General features: G+C 44.2%; 1 protein-coding gene across 4 annotated transcripts in view; it reads left to right on the forward strand.

Annotated features, from left to right (window-relative positions):
* Positions 1 to 14832, forward strand: part of NOTCH2 (notch receptor 2) — a 192729-nt gene extending 177897 nt beyond the window's left edge. For all 4 annotated transcript variants that reach the window (XM_030934979.1, XM_030934977.1, XM_030934978.1 and 1 more), the window contains 11 exons: positions 87 to 199; positions 898 to 1403; positions 2749 to 3096; positions 3952 to 4094; positions 4284 to 4494; positions 4925 to 5021; positions 6587 to 6755; positions 7376 to 7677; positions 8438 to 8585; positions 9239 to 9336; positions 10204 to 14832. In XM_030934979.1, coding sequence (XP_030790839.1) covers positions 87 to 199; positions 898 to 1403; positions 2749 to 3096; positions 3952 to 4094; positions 4284 to 4494; positions 4925 to 5021; positions 6587 to 6755; positions 7376 to 7677; positions 8438 to 8585; positions 9239 to 9336; positions 10204 to 11592 — 3524 coding nt within the window. In that variant the 3' untranslated portion in view covers positions 11593 to 14832. The remainder of the gene's footprint in view (positions 1 to 86; positions 200 to 897; positions 1404 to 2748; positions 3097 to 3951; positions 4095 to 4283; positions 4495 to 4924; positions 5022 to 6586; positions 6756 to 7375; positions 7678 to 8437; positions 8586 to 9238; positions 9337 to 10203) is intronic.
* The last annotated feature ends 1501 nt before the right edge of the window (positions 14833 to 16333 follow it).

Here is a 16333-nt window from a genome sequence, read left to right on the forward strand (position 1 = left end):
AGTTCCCATCCCAGCAAAGTTTGTTCAATAACTTGCAGTGACTACTTCTGCCTTTTAAAACTTTTTTTCATTTTTTATTTTCTGAGGCCGGCACTGTGAAACTTTCGTCGATGTGTGTCCTCAGATGCCCTGCCTGAATGGAGGGACTTGTGCTGTGGCCAGTAACATGCCTGATGGTTTCATTTGCCGTTGTCCCTCGGTAAGTGCCCTGTTGCTCATCTAAGAAGGGGCATTGTCTCTTCCATACAATCTGTGACAGAACTGAGATTAAACCTGGTTTAATCAGTCTTCCAAATGGGAAGATTTCTCAGTTCTACTGTTTCATAAGAAAGTGCTTGGGTTCTTCCATTTAAAGCTGTTTACAAGTGACAAAACAAAACAAAAACAAAAGTAAATAAAAGCTGTTTAGACACTCCCAGAAACAGTGAGCTTCCCAATCCATGACTGTTAGTCTTAAGAAAAACTGAGGGAAAACCACAAAAAGTGGTGGAATGCCCCTTGAAAATAGGGCTGATGTATGTGGCTTCTCGGCCCCATGCTGGAGGGTAATCTCACTGGCCAGGTTGGGCCAGAGTTGGTGGAAATGCTGCTCTGCTTGCATTCTTTAGCAGGAACCATTTGGAAGCAAGTTGTCTCTTAAAAGTAGAGGGAAGCTTAATTTTAGCTATTTGCTATACCCATTCTCTTATCACTGCCAGAGGCTGAAACCTTCCCAAAACAAGAGGTCCCTATGCCTCGGGAGATACCAAAAGGAAACCTGTCTAGTAACCTTAGCTTGGGCTGAACAGGAAGTACAGAAGGGAGTAGTGAGATGTGGAGGTTTTCTAGAAACCTAAAACTTCCAATATGACTGTTTTCCTACCAATGCCATTTTTATTTCCTCACTGATTTCCACAGGGATTTTCCGGGGCAAGGTGCCAGAGCAGCTGTGGACAAGTGAAATGTAGGAAAGGGGAGCAATGTGTGCACACCGCCTCTGGACCCCGCTGCTTTTGCCCCAACCCCCGGGACTGCGAGTCAGGCTGTGCCAGTAGCCCCTGCCAGCACGGAGGCAGCTGCCACCCTCAGCGCCAGCCTCCTTATTACTCCTGCCAGTGTGCCCCACCATTCTGGGGTAGCCGCTGTGAACTCTACACGGCACCCCCCAGCACCCCTCCTGCCACCTGTTTGAGCCAATATTGTGCCGACAAAGCTCGTGATGGCGTCTGTGATGAGGCCTGCAACAGCCATGCCTGCCAGTGGGATGGGGGTGACTGTTCTCTCACCATGGAGAACCCCTGGGCCAACTGCTCCTCCCCACTTCCCTGCTGGGATTATATCAACAACCAGTGTGATGAGCTGTGCAACACGGCCGAGTGCCTGTTTGACAACTTTGAATGCCAGGGGAACAGCAAGACATGCAAGTAAGGGCTTCACGTTTTCCAGAAGCTGAAGGGGACTGTCACTAACACACTTCAGTTTCTCGTTCTTGCTCCTAACCACTCCAGTGCTTCAGCCTAAGCTGCTTCTGCTTTTCAGATGGTGCCAGCCTTGTCCCATCGCACACTACCCTGTGCTCTCCCTTGCTGACAAAGGGCCAGGAATGCTCATTGCATAATGACCCTCTCTCTCTGCCTATCTCTGCCTTCTCACCTGCTGCCTTCGTGACCTCCTGGGGGATATAACTTTTGGAAGTGGTGTTTCCCACTTCAAGCAGCCTCTCACATAACCTGCCTGCAGGATGGATGAAAAGGTCTGTATCTCTCTCTTCACCCCATTCCTTTCCCTAAGACTGTTTTTCCCCACCCAGGTTTATCAGGAAGCATGAATTAGATTAGGTCTGTGAACCCTCCTGGTCTTAATTGTTACAGTTGTAGGATACTGTATGGTTGACTTAGAAACTTTCCTATTAATTAGCCATTCCATCTAATTTATTCCCAATTAATTATCAACAACCCATGAGGCATAGGTATTATTAACATTCTTTCATAGGTGAGACAACTTAGGCCCAAGGGTTAAAGAACTTGCCAGAGCAGGTTGTTTCATTGACTCCTAATCTTTTGATTGAGATAGCATGAAAAGTTGTACCAAATAGTATAAATATCAAGGGGTAGGGGATAAGGAGAGGAGAGTGTAGATGAAATAGTTTGTACATCATTTAGGTTTGAGGGTTCTAATTCCTTTTGCAAATGTTGAAAGAGCCTGTACAAGTAAGGTCTGGTCTGGTGTGCTACAAGGACATACCCATCCCCCTTTACCTTCTGTAGTTGGGATTCACTCTTGAAAGGGAAAGAAATGGGTCATGTTAATATGGTTCTCTGTGGCAACTCTCAATGGTTCAGGGCCATTTATCAAGTTTCTAGAGGCATCTTTCACTTTCTAAAGCCCGTTGTTACCCTACTGGGGACAATGGACACAAAGTAGAGGAAGCATGAACCAGGCTGACTTTTGTTTCAGATATGCAGCTTTGTTTGAAAACCTGACTTAACAGGATTGTAAACTGCCTGGGAGTCCCTAAGCTCCTGCAGCATAGTGAGTACAATGTTCTTCATTTAGGAAGTACACAACAAGGATGAGTGGCGTAGACTATACGTACTCTATGACATCGGGGATAGGAGATGCAAAGAAGGTTTTGTGGGGCATTTGGGTCCTGGGTGTGGGCCACAGAAAATGGGTAGGAAAATCCACAATAGTTCCAAATGAAAAAGCAAATAGAGCTCCAGTCTAATCTGAGCCCCTTTCTCCTGTTCTCTGCTTCCCCTTACCTAGGTATGACAAATACTGTGCAGACCACTTCAAAGACAACCACTGTGACCAGGGGTGCAACAGTGAGGAGTGTGGTTGGGATGGGCTGGACTGTGCTGCTGACCAGCCTGAGAACCTGGCAGAGGGTACCCTGGTTATTGTGGTATTGATGCCACCTGAACAGCTGCTCCAGGATGCTCGCAGCTTCTTGCGGGCACTGGGGACCCTGCTCCACACCAACCTGCGCATTAAGCGGGACTCCCAGGGGGAGCTCATGGTGTACCCCTATTATGGTGAGAAGTCAGCTGCCATGAAGAAACAGAGGATGACACGCAGGTCCATTCCTGGTGAACAAGAGCAGGAGGTGGCTGGGTAAGTGTTTGGTTTCTGAACTTCAAGGCTAATTTTATGAAGCCTAGCACTTTGATGTGTAGCACAAGTCATAACTCAACCTATAGAAATGCAAGAATCAGACAAATAGAATGGCCCACCACTTAAGATAAACCCGTTACCCCAGTAGTTATGTTTAAATGTAAAGATGTGCCTTGATCTTGGGGTCCTGAAAAGTGGACTGGGGTACCAGGAGGCAGGATGTCTGGGAGGCCTTCTCAGATGCCAGAATCCATAACCTTTTGCCAGAGTTGCCTCAAATCCCTTTATTAGTGACATTCCTTTTTACATTAATCATTGCCTTATTGTCAAGGCCCTTCTTTAGAATATACGTCTCTTTGACACAGGTAATGATCTTCAGTTGCTCTGTCATTCACACCTCACTCTTTGTTGGTATATTCCCAAACTTTCAACCCTCCAACTAGCTGAGATACCAATGCAGAGACAAAGGAAAATAAGGACTAAAAATGCACAGGGATGTATTTTTAGAGTAGCACTAAGTACCACTGAGTAGGTAGGAAAGAATGGAAGAAGACCACTGAAACCTTCAGGAGGAAAACAGCTTCTCACTTTGTCATGCATTGCCTCAGCCAGAAGGCTTTGGTCAGCTAGACTAAGGAAGGTGGGACATCCTCTATGTGGGAATTAGTGTTTAAGATCTCAAGGGAGAGTATCCTAATTTCTGAGATATGTCTTAAAGCAGCATGCCAGAGGTGGGGACCTGATGCTGAAGGGGAGGGAGGCTCCCATCACCCTTTATGACACATTCTGCCGGACCTGCACTCTTCTGTTTTACCCCCATCTCTCCTCCTCCGCTTCTCCCTTGGCATCCCACAGCTCTAAAGTCTTTCTGGAAATTGACAACCGCCAGTGTGTTCAAGACTCAGATCACTGTTTCAAGAACACAGATGCAGCAGCAGCTCTCCTGGCCTCTCACGCCATACAGGGGACCCTGTCATACCCTCTCGTGTCTGTCGTCAGTGAGTGGCAGTGGTGTAAAGGGGAAAGGTGGCGGGGGGAGAGTGTCAGTTGGGGAAACAATTTTCATTATGTAGCCCTGTATTTTTTCAGAATTGTTGAGGTCAAAGTTGCCCTCTAAATGAATCTAATGCTGACTTTGAGAGGTTGATGTTTTATTCAGCACTTTCCCTGTCTCTGTGGACTTTCAGGTGAATCCCTGACTCCAGAACGCACTCAGCTCCTCTATCTCCTTGCTGTTGCTGTTGTCATCATTCTGTTTATTATTCTGCTGGGGGTAATCATGGCAAAACGAAAGCGTAAGCATGGCTCTCTCTGGCTGCCTGAAGGTTTCACTCTTCGCCGAGATGCAAGCAATCGCAAGCGTCGTGAGCCAGTGGGACAGGATGCTGTGGGGCTGAAGTAAGAGGCGTTGCCAACAAGCCACTATTCACAGTATAAGTAGGGATGACTAGAAAAGCGTATCTTGTTGAGTCATGATTTTAAATTCTAAGCTCTGGACATTTACTCACACTGCCCATGATTCTGAATGCCTTGTGAGTGACTGAAACCACAGTCAGAGCCTGGGTGCATCTATTCTGTGCATATTATCACAGTGCCACCCAGCTTCTGTGTTGAGGTGCACTTTTGTTGTAAGCTCACGCTCAGTGGGAAGGGAAAGGATGAATGCCAAGGGAATGTCACAAAAATACTGCCCATCTTCTCTGGGCCAAGACCCTGCAAAATTGTAATAGAGCCATGGGAATGTGTCACGGTGGAAAGTGTTGAAAACCACTGTATTAGTTTATGACATAACCACCATTCTTATTTTTTATTTTTATAATCATATTAGAAATCTCTCAGTGCAAGTCTCAGAAGCTACCCTAATTGGTTCTGGAACAAGTGAACACTGGGTCGATGATGAAGGGCCCCAACCAAAGAAAGTGAAGGTGAGGTGGCCTTGGTAGAACCACCATTGTCAGACATTATCTGGTTACATTTCAAATTTCTGTCCTTTAGCTCCAGAGTGTCCTGAATGGAAGTAAAGAGTGATAGTCTTTATATGTTACCCAGACAGTAACTATCCTAGGTTCTTTTAAACAGCAGGAATCCTTAGGACATTGATGACCTTGGGTTACCTACGTATACTCTTTGAGAATATCTCTTTTAAAATATTAAAACAAACACGTCTCTTTCCTTTAGTGTCGTGCTGGCAGTAGTCAAGTCAGGAATGGTGTGTGTAGATGGCAATTCCTTCATGGCCACGTCTCTTCCTTATCCTTTGTGGGTACTTATAAGAAAAGATGAAATTAAGCAGTGGAAGAAAGCCAGTGATCATTGACACTGGCAAAACGAAAGCCAGTGATCATGGCAAAACGTTGACATTGGAGGCTCCATACTTTGAGCCCAGGAAACTAAAACCATATAAAAGCAAGTGGTAGATTGGGCTAAGACTGACATGAAAAAGGAGACCATCCATCCTACAGCTGTGCATTGCTGGGAGCTGGTAGAGCACAATGGTTAAGAAGACTATCGCTGGCCCTCACCCCTCCTCAGGCAGAGCAGGAGGTGGATGTGTGATGGATGTGAATGTCCGGGGCCCAGGTCAGCACCCGGCCTCTTCCTCTCTTCGCTGGGCTGTGTCTGCCCGTGCTTCCACATTGTTGTCCCTGTGTTTGCCCCATCCAGCCATGCACCCCTTCCCAATTTCACAGACTCTAAATCAGCTTGAGGAAATGAATGCTTAAGGAATGTAGCCATGAAGAAATTATGATATTAACTAATCTTTAGTTAATATCAGAACTGGATTCAAATCCAAAACTCTGCCACTTAGTAGCTGGCAAGTTACTTAACCTCTTTGTAATTATCATTCCTTGTAAAATGCAGATGATAATAACCCTTTCCTCTATGGGTTGTTGTGTTGGCATATGTGCCTTATCTACTTTCCTGTCATGTACTAAGTGTTCAGTAAAGGGTAGCTGCTTTTAAATTATCATAATTATTATTGAATAGTCTTTCCTGAGTGCTTACTACATGTTGGGTGCTATGTTGAGTACAAGGAAGCAATGTTGAACAAGGCTTATTTTGCCTTCTCGAGAAGCTTACAGCCTTGTGGTGGAGATGGCCGTGTAATACTATGTAAGCACTTAAAACAAGATCAGTTAAGCAGAGGTAAGCAGAGTATGCTTTTTAGGGCCAGCAAGAAGAATTAAAGTTTACTTTCTAGTGGAGGGTAGGAAAAGTGAGAGTTGGGTGCTCTGGAGATCTAAAGGCTAAAGCCTAGAGTTTGGGATGGGGGAAGGGAATTGTCTAGATGATGCAGGAAAAGTAAGCAGGAGCCACATCATGAGAGCAGTGGGAAGCCAAGGCTGAGGTAATCCTCTGGAGGGGTGGAGGAGTAGGAAGAGACAAAACAATGGGAGATAAGCAGGGGTGGTGGAGGCTCTGGACAGCTTCTCATTAGCAGTTTCTGGTGGTGGCCAGATTGATAGGGAGCATTGTTTTCACCTTTCAGGCTGAAGATGAAGCCTTACTCTCAGAAGAAGACGACCCCATTGATCGACGGCCATGGACACAGCAACACCTTGAAGCCGCAGACATCCGTAGGACACCATCACTGGCCCTCACCCCTCCTCAGGCAGAGCAGGAGGTGGATGTGTTGGATGTGAATGTCCGGGGCCCAGGTCAGCACCCGGCCTCTTCCCCTCTTCACTGGGCTGTGTCTGCCCGTGGTTCCACATTGCTGTCCCTGTGTTTGCCCCATCCAGCCATACACCCCTTCCCAATTTCACAGACTAAATCAGCTTGAGGAAATGAATGCTTAAGGAATGTAGCCGTGAAGAAATATCAACTCAGAAAGGGAAGGATTTTACATTGCTTCACGTACAGTGTGTTGAGACTAAACAGGCTGATAAAATGGGTTAGATTGTAGTAGGATAGAAAAATAATATCCCAAAGCAGAGGATAGTTAGTTAATATCTTATGCATATATCAATTGCTCTATTAACATTACATATTTTTAAATGTCCAATTAAAATAACGTATCACTTAAACCTGAACAGAAAAACTTGTTTTACTTAGAGAAGAGCCTGCAGCTTAAAAAGACTTGTACTTTCCCATTATTCTTTACAGAAACGATGTTATCAGAGGAAAAGGTAGCAAATATGAAACTAATAACCAGTTACTACAAGAAGTATAGGGAATTCTTTGCCCCTAAGAGTAGCTTAAATAGAGCTGTTTCAAGCTGAAGATAGGGTTAACTGCCTTCTTCTTGAGTACTTTATGGAATTTTCCATTCCTACAGATGGCTGCACCCCATTAATGTTGGCTTCTCTCCGAGGAGGCAGCTCAGATTTGAGTGATGAAGATGAAGATGCAGAGGACTCTTCTGCTAACATCATCACAGATTTGGTCTACCAAGGTGCCAGCCTCCAGGCCCAGACGGACCGGACTGGTGAGATGGCCCTGCACCTTGCAGCCCGCTACTCACGGGCTGATGCTGCCAAGCGTCTCCTGGATGCAGGTGCAGATGCCAATGCCCAGGACAACATGGGCCGCTGCCCCCTCCATGCTGCAGTGGCAGCTGATGCCCAAGGTGTCTTCCAGGTAAAGAACATGAGGAGAGTCACTTGATTAATAATTCCTATGGCTCTGTACAGTTTTATCTTTTTTAAGGAACTAATATCTCATTGAATTTATTCAATCATTTGAGAGATTAGGGCAGGTATTAGAGTCATGCCTGCTAGATGGGAAAGTGGGAAGGGAGACAGGCAAACTGACCTAGCCATATATAGGAAGATAGTGATAGAGCCAACTGCAGATAACACCAGTCTTTCTGATTATTAGTGATAATTTGTTGTGCCAAGATGCTTCCCAAATGCGTAGATTAGATGAGAGTGATACCTAGTCTGGAGCCTTTGACTAGTATCTTTTACTGCTTATGGATTGGCCTGACTGTATGGGCTTCCAGCTGCTCATTGGCAGTTTTCTTGACCTGAGTTCATATTATATTCCCTGATACCTGTTTATCCTTATGAGGAAATCGGAAGCATTCTGAATCACCTTAGACTGTATACTGACTGAATTTGTGATATTTCCCCACATCCCTCTTCTTTCCTGAGGAAGTAGAAGGCTCTTCACTTTACATCGGCCATTATTTATTGAGCACGTATTTTTTTATTTATTCAATCAACAACTATTTATTGATTGATGACGATAGAATCTTGGGCACAAAGATAACAAGACTTTCCCTCCCCTCCGGGAACCTACAGTGTAGCCTCAGCTCTGATGCCCTTGTTTCTTCACTGAGTTTCATTATTTTCCTTCATCCAGGTGACTCTCTTTTCTGTATTTTCTCCTCTTCTAGATTCTGATTCGCAACCGAGTAACTGATCTAGATGCCAGGATGAATGATGGTACTACACCCCTGATCCTGGCTGCCCGCCTGGCTGTGGAGGGAATGGTGGCAGAACTGATCAACTGCCAAGCAGATGTGAATGCAGTGGATGACCATGGTAGGGATGAAAGGCAGGGATTTGGATTCGTACCTGCAAAGCATGCCTCTGAGGAGGGGGAATGGTTACATGACCCTTAAAGAACTGTCTGAGATTCAAATACATAGGAAATTCACTCATTCTTTCATTCATGCATTTATTCATTCTTCCTTTAACATGCAACTCAGAGATCCAAGCCAGTGGGAGATCCCTAGTTAAAATGAGGGATTTTTAATGAGGGTTCTTGGACCTCAGAGCAGATACATGAAAGGTGTTCCCATATAGTTTCCTAGGCATAACACTCTTGATTTGAGGATTTATGAGAGCTGACTTCTCTAGGAGAGTTGTGGAATATTCTCAATATAAATTCTGACATGTAATATATAGGTTTTTGTCTTCAGTATGTAACAGGGTAGATTCTGCCATGTAGGGGACATGAATACCTCATACAAGTGATCCTTTCACCTAGAGGTCTTCCGCAGGCTAGGCAGCCTGTACTGAAGTATTTCTAGAACAGAGGAAAAGGAAGAGATTACTTTGGTTTTTCCTATAGACTCCTACAGAGAACTGCTTCCTGCTGATCTCTGGGGAATTTAAAGTTTCATTGTATAAGTCATGGTGTTTTTTACTAAGAGTGTGATATGTCTGTTTATAAAAATGTTTCTCCCCTTCAGGAAAATCTGCTCTTCACTGGGCAGCTGCTGTCAATAATGTGGAGGCGACTCTTTTGCTGTTGAAAAATGGGGCTAACCGAGACATGCAGGACAACAAGGTACAATTTGTGGGTGCTGAGCTTGAGGAGGCTCATAGCAGTGCCTCAGTTATAAGCCCCTTCCCATTTCTCCTTGCATATCCTTGTGGTATGTATAGACAAAGATGGAAGCAGTTTGGGCAGACACTGGGTTTGGAGAGCTTGATGAGGATATAGGGCTTGTCCAGGCATGTGTCAGGATGGAGTTCTTTGCCCTCTCAGTATTCAGCTTGCAGTAGGCTGGCTATAGATAGCTTGGTGTAACCTTTTCTCTTCCCTGACATTTCCTTTTCTCCAGCTGTCTCATCTGTTCATAGTCACTTCTTTTTCTCTTGTTTTCTTTCTTTTTTCCCTCCTGCTGCTTTTTTTTCTGTCCTTGGACACCCTGTTTTCCTGTTTGATTTTTCTCCGTCTGAGTTTTTTGTCCTGCTTCCTTCTGTCATTCATCCTCTCTCAGTTTTCTTCATTTTCCTCATCTTAGTCCTTTCTTGCACATGTTTTGTCTCTTCTTTGTTTCACTGTTTCCCTTATTTTTCCCAGTTCTGTGCATGCCTTAGTTTTTTCTCTTCCTACTTTTCTTATTTCTAACTCCTTTTCCTATTAGAACCTTATTTTGATAAGCTCAGTACTCTTTTAAGTGAGTCTCTGGCTCAGGGGCATGCTTTATTTTATGAATTCCCAACTGAAGAGATGTTCCCCCTAAGGTGCAAAATTGTTTTTTGAGGAGAGGTGAAATAATCTTACTCTTTTTATGTATAAATCACAGATATACATTCAGTACACTGGTAGAGGCACATGTCTAAGGGGGTGATAATAAGAAAGATTGAGAAAAACTGCTATATTCTCAAGAGTGTTATTAACGTGTTCTGTGATGGGCCTTTTCTGTAGGAAGAGACACCTCTGTTTCTTGCTGCCCGGGAGGGGAGCTATGAAGCAGCCAAGATCCTGTTAGACCATTTTGCCAATCGAGACATCACAGACCATATGGATCGTCTTCCCCGGGATGTGGCTCGAGATCGCATGCACCATGACATTGTGCGCCTCCTGGATGAATACAATGTGACCCCAAGCCCTCCAGGCACTGTGTTGACTTCTGCTCTCTCACCTGTCATCTGTGGGCCCAACAGATCTTTCCTCAGCCTGAAGCACACCCCAATGGGCAAGAAGTCTAGACGGCCCAGTGCCAAGAGTACCATGCCCACTAGCCTCCCTAACCTTGCCAAGGAGGCGAAGGATGCCAAGGGTAGTAGGAGGAAGAAGTCTCTGAGTGAGAAGGTCCAACTGTCTGAGAGTTCAGTAACTTTATCTCCTGTTGATTCCCTAGAATCTCCTCACACATACGTTTCTGATACCACATCCTCTCCAATGATTACATCCCCTGGGATGTTACAGGCCTCACCCAACCCTATGTTGGCCACTGCCGCCCCTCCTGCCTCAGTTCATGCCCAGCATGCACTGTCTTTTTCTAACCTTCATGAAATGCAGCCTTTGGCTCATGGGGCCAGCACTGTGCTTCCCTCAGTGAGCCAGTTGCTATCCCACCACCACATTGTGCCCCCAGGCAGTGGCAGTGCTGGAAGCTTGAGTAGGCTCCATCCAGTCCCAGTCCCAGCAGATTGGATGAACCGCATGGAGGTGAATGAAACCCAGTACAATGAGATGTTTGGCATGGTCCTGGCTCCAGCTGAGGGCACCCACCCTAGCATAGCTCCCCAGAGCAGGCCACCTGAAGGGAAGCACATAACCACCCCTCGGGAGCCCTTGCCCCCCATTGTGACTTTCCAGCTCATCCCTAAAGGCAGTATTGCCCAACCAGCAGGGGCTCCCCAGCCTCAGTCCACCTGCCCTCCAGCTGTTACGGGCCCCCTGCCCACCATGTACCAGCTTCCAGAAATGGCCCGTTTGCCCAGTGTGGCCTTCCCCACTGCCATGATGCCCCAACAGGACGGGCAGGTAGCTCAGACCATTCTCCCAGCCTATCATCCTTTCCCAGCCTCTGTGGGAAAGTACCCCACACCCCCTTCACAGCACAGTTATGCTTCCTCAAATGCTGCTGAGCGAACACCCAGTCACAGTGGTCACCTCCAGGGTGAGCATCCCTACCTGACACCATCCCCAGAGTCTCCTGACCAGTGGTCAAGTTCATCACCCCACTCTGCTTCTGACTGGTCAGATGTGACCACCAGCCCTACCCCTGGGGGTGCTGGAGGAGGTCAGCGGGGACCTGGGACACACATGTCTGAGCCACCACACAACAACATGCAGGTTTATGCGTGAAAGAGTCTGCCTCCAGTGTAGAGACATAACTGCCTTTTGTAAATGCTGCTGAGGAACAAATGAAGGTCATCCGGGAGAGAAATGAAGAAATCTCTGGAGCCAGCTTCTAGAGGTAGGAAAGAGAAGATGCTTTTATTCAGATAATGCAAGAGAAGCAATTTGTCAGTTTCACTGGGTATCTGCAAGGCTTATTGATTATTCTAATCTAATAATCAAGACAAGTTTATGGAAATGCAAGATGAATACAAGCCTTGGGTCCATGTTTACTCTCTTCTATTTGGAGCATAAGATGGATGCTTACTGAAGCCCAGACATTCTTGCAGCCTTGACTGTGTTTTAAGCCCTGCGGGCTTCTGCCATGTCCATGAGAAGATTATACACTAGAGTCCTGTTGGGAATTGTGCCCTGGAATTCTGCCTGAATTGACCTATGCATCTTCTCCTCCTTGGACATTCTTTTGTCTTCATTTGGTGCTTTCGATTTTGCACCTCTCCATGATTGTAGCCCTACCAGCATGTTATAGGGCAAGACCTTTGTGTTTTTAATCATTCTGGCCCATGAAAGCAACTTTGGTCTCCTTTCCCCTCCTGTCTTCCCAGTATCCCTTGGAGTCTCACAAGGTTTACTTTGGTATGGTTCTCAGCATAAACCTTTCAAGTACGTTTCTTTAGAAAATGGACATACTGTATTAGGTTCTCCTGTATATATCATTCCTGGAGAGAGAAGGGTAGCAGAATATTTTTCTTCCACAAATTTTGGGGGCAGGAGATCCCTTCAAGAGGCTACACCTTAATTTTCCTTGGCTGTGTGCTGGTCTTCATATAAACTTTACCAGGAAGAAGGGTATGAGTCTGTTGTTTTTCTGTGTATGGGCCTGGTCAGTGTGAAGTTTTATCCTTGATAGTCTAGTTACTATGACCCTCCCTACTTTTTTAAAACCAGAAAAAGGTTTGGAATGTTGGAATGACCAAGTGACAAGCTAACTTGTGCAAGAGCCAGGCTACCCACCCACAGGTCCCCCTACTTCCTACCAAGCATTCCACTGACTGCCTGAGCAATGGAACATATTTGTCCCAGATCTGAGCACTCTAGGCCTGTTTCACTCACTCACCCAGCATATGAAACTAGTCGTCACTGTCGAGCCTTTCCTTTCATCTCCACAGAAGACACTGTCTCAAATGTTGTACCCTTTGCTCTTTAGGACTGAACTTTCCTTAGCCCAAGGGACCCATTGACAGTTGTCTTCCTTTTGTTGGATGATCAGTCTCTACTTTCTGATTATCTTGCTGCTTAAAGACCTGCTCACCAATCTTTCTTTCACACTTGTGGTCTGAGTTACTGGTATACCCAGTATGTTCTCACTGAAGACATGGACTTTCTGTGTTCAAATGCAGGAAATGGAAAGTTGGACTTGTTTTCTATGGTCCAAGACAGCCCTATAAGAAGATTGGAAAAGGAGGAACTATATTGCTGTTTTCTGCTACCATTTCTTTTCCTCTGAAGCGGCCATGGCATTCCCTTTGGCAACTAACGTAGAAACTCAACAGAACGTTTTCCTTTCCTAGAGTCACCTTCTGAATGATAATGGACAACTACAGACTTGCTCATTGTTCAGACTGTGACTGCCCCTCACCTGAACCCACTATCTGTATTCATGCTCTTGGCAGTTTCCTTGACTCTCTTTTAAGGGCAGAAGCATTTTAGTTAATGGTAGAAAAATAATAGTTTTCTTCCTCTTCTCCTTGGGCCAGTTAATAATTGGTCCATGGCTACACTGCCACTTTTGTCAGGTACTGTGATGCCCATGACACCTGCAAAATAAGTTCTGCCTGGACATTTTGTAGATATTAACAGGTGAATTCCTGACTCTTTTGGTTTGAATGACAGTTCTCATTCCTTCTATGGCTGCAAGTATACATCAGTGCTTCCCACTTACCTGATATGTCTGTTGGTAGCCCCATATGGAAACCCTGTGTGTCTGTTGGCATGATAGTTTACAAATGGTTTTTTCAGTCCTGTCCAAATTTATTGAATCAACAAAAATAATTAGTTCTGCCCTGAGATAAGCAGATTAAGTTTGTTCATTCTCTCTTTATTCTCTCCATGTGGTAACATTCTGTCAGCCTCTTTCATAGTGTGCAAACATTTTACCATTCTAAATGGTGACTCTCTGTCCTTGGACCCATTTATTATTCATAGATGAGGAAAACCTATCTGCATGGACCTCTGTGGACCACAGCATTCCTGCCCCTTCCTGCCCTCCTGCCCCAGCCCCACTTCTGAAAATATCAGCTGCTGATCCAGCCACTGGATATTTTATATCCTCCCTTTTCCCTAAGCACGATGTCAGACCAAATTGCTTGTTTCTTTTTCTTAGAATACTTTAATTTGGATCCTTTGGGTTTGGAGAAAGGGAATGTGAAAGCTGTCATTACAGACAATAGGTTTCAGTGATGAGGAGGACAACACTGCCTTTCAAACATTTTACTGATCTCTTAGATTTTAAGAACTCTTGAATTGTGTGGTATCTAATAAAAGGGAAGGTAAGATGGATAATCACTTTCTTATTTGGGTTCTAAATTGGAGACTCAGTTTTTGTGAGATACATCTTTTATGCCATGTATAGATCCTCCCCTGTTATTTTTGGTTTATTTTTATTTTTATACATTCTTTCTTTCTTTGACTCCTCTTCTGCCTGCTTTTGGGGATAGGTTTTTTGTTTGTTTATTTGCTTCCTCTGTTTTAAGCATCATTTTCTTAGGTGGGGGAGGGAGAGGTATGAGGGAAAGAGAGTCTGAGAATTAAAGATTTTAGTATAAGCAATTGGCTGTGATGCTCAAATCCACTGTATCATCTTATTGAATTTGACAATTTGTAATTCTTGCATAATAAAGAACCAAAGGTATAATGTTTTGTTGAGAAGTGGTTTAGGGATTTTGGCCCTAACAAATACAGTGAATGTATGATGACTATTTGGGAGGATACATTTATGTACCCAGAGGCCCCCACTAATAACTGGTACTATGGTTACTTCCTTGTGTACATTTCTCTTAAAAGTGATATTATATCTGTTTGTATGAGAAACCCAATAACCAATAAAATGACCGCATATTCCTGACTAAACATAGTAAGGAAAATGCACACTTTGTTTTTACTTTTCCGTTTCATTCTAAAGGTAGTTAAGATGAAATTTATATGAAAGCATTTTTATCACAAAATAAAAAAGGTTTGCCAAGCTCAGTGGTGGTGTATTTTTTATTTTCCAGTACTGCATCCCTGGCCTGGCAGTGTTACCTCATGATGTCATAATTTGCTGAGAGAGCAAATTTTCTTTTCTTTCTGAATCCCACAAAGCCTAGCATCAAACTTCTTTTTTTCTTTCTTTAGTTAGATCATAAATAAATGCTCCTGGGGAAAAAGCATCTGTCAAATAGGAAACATCACAAAACTGAGCACTCTTCTGTGCACTAGCTATAGCTGGTGACAGACAGTTGCTCAGGGACCAAGTGCCTTCCAATGGAAATGCGAAGTAGTTGCTATGGCAAGAATTGGGAATTGGGATATAAGTAATAATATTAATTATGCTGTTATGTAAACAATGAGTTTGTAATATTCCTTAAGTGAACTTTGTGTAGAACTTAATATACAGGATTATAAAATAATATTTTGTGTATAAATTTGTTGTAAGTTCACATTCATACATTTATAAAGTCAGATATTTGAACATGAATACTTGATGTTGATAATATGTATGGCATTAGCAGTCTCGTATTGAGCCTAGCATCTTATTTCCATTTTCCATTATTTTGCAGAAACTTATCAATCATACATGCATAATTATAAATGGTAACAGTATTTTTTTAAATGACTTGAAATATTAGGATATGCTTCTGCTAAGCAGATAAAGGAGCCTTGTTCAAGATCTGCACACTTAAGGTTTTAATGTAATTTAGCATTAATTGGTTATGTTCAGAATGTTTTAATTTTATATAAAACATACTTAAGTCTTCATACTGGATTTTATAATGGTGGAAGAATAAAATGAATTTGAGAGCTAAGGAATGATCACCTGTGCAGGCCGGCCACTCAGAGCTCAAATTGCCACTTGCAAACTGTTTGGGAACTAAATTGCTCAATGAAAACCTGCTTCAGTGGATCCAGGCTGCAGGCCATTGGGTGGCTGACCACATCCAGCCCCTGCAATTATAAGTCTTGAATGCTAGCCTTTGATTTTGCAGGGAGAACTCGGGACACTCCCAGATGTGAAAGCCAAAAAAGGATAGTAGGGCTGAAGCCAAGTGCCACCCTATCACAAAGCTGGAACACTAGGTTTGGACACTAGACCATGAGCATGCCAGGAGAGGGGCTAGTGCCTCAGTCATGCAACTAAAAAGCTTCACCACCTAAGGAGAGGGGCTGCTTCCTTTATCAGAACAACCTCCTTAATGCCCACATGCTTTTCAGGATGTGGGCAACGGGGGAACTGTGAGCCCGTTACTGCCTCTGCCTCTGCCACTGCACCTTTCAGCCACAGGGTATATGAAGTGTGTGTGTGTGTGTGTCGTGTGTGTGAAAGAGAATACAACCTTTCCTTCTTTTGACTTAGCGCTTAGCAAAACACATTTAAAATATTTGTACCAGTCAAGTCCCAACCACAAAGTGTGGGCACACTCAAATGAGGATATGTCAAAGAGGGCTATTTACAAAGGATTAATTACAAAAGTGTATGTGCAATGTCGGG

This window comes from Rhinopithecus roxellana, chromosome 8 (genome assembly GCF_007565055.1).
Source record: "Rhinopithecus roxellana isolate Shanxi Qingling chromosome 8, ASM756505v1, whole genome shotgun sequence".
In the NCBI taxonomy this organism is placed as follows: domain Eukaryota; kingdom Metazoa; phylum Chordata; class Mammalia; order Primates; family Cercopithecidae; genus Rhinopithecus; species Rhinopithecus roxellana.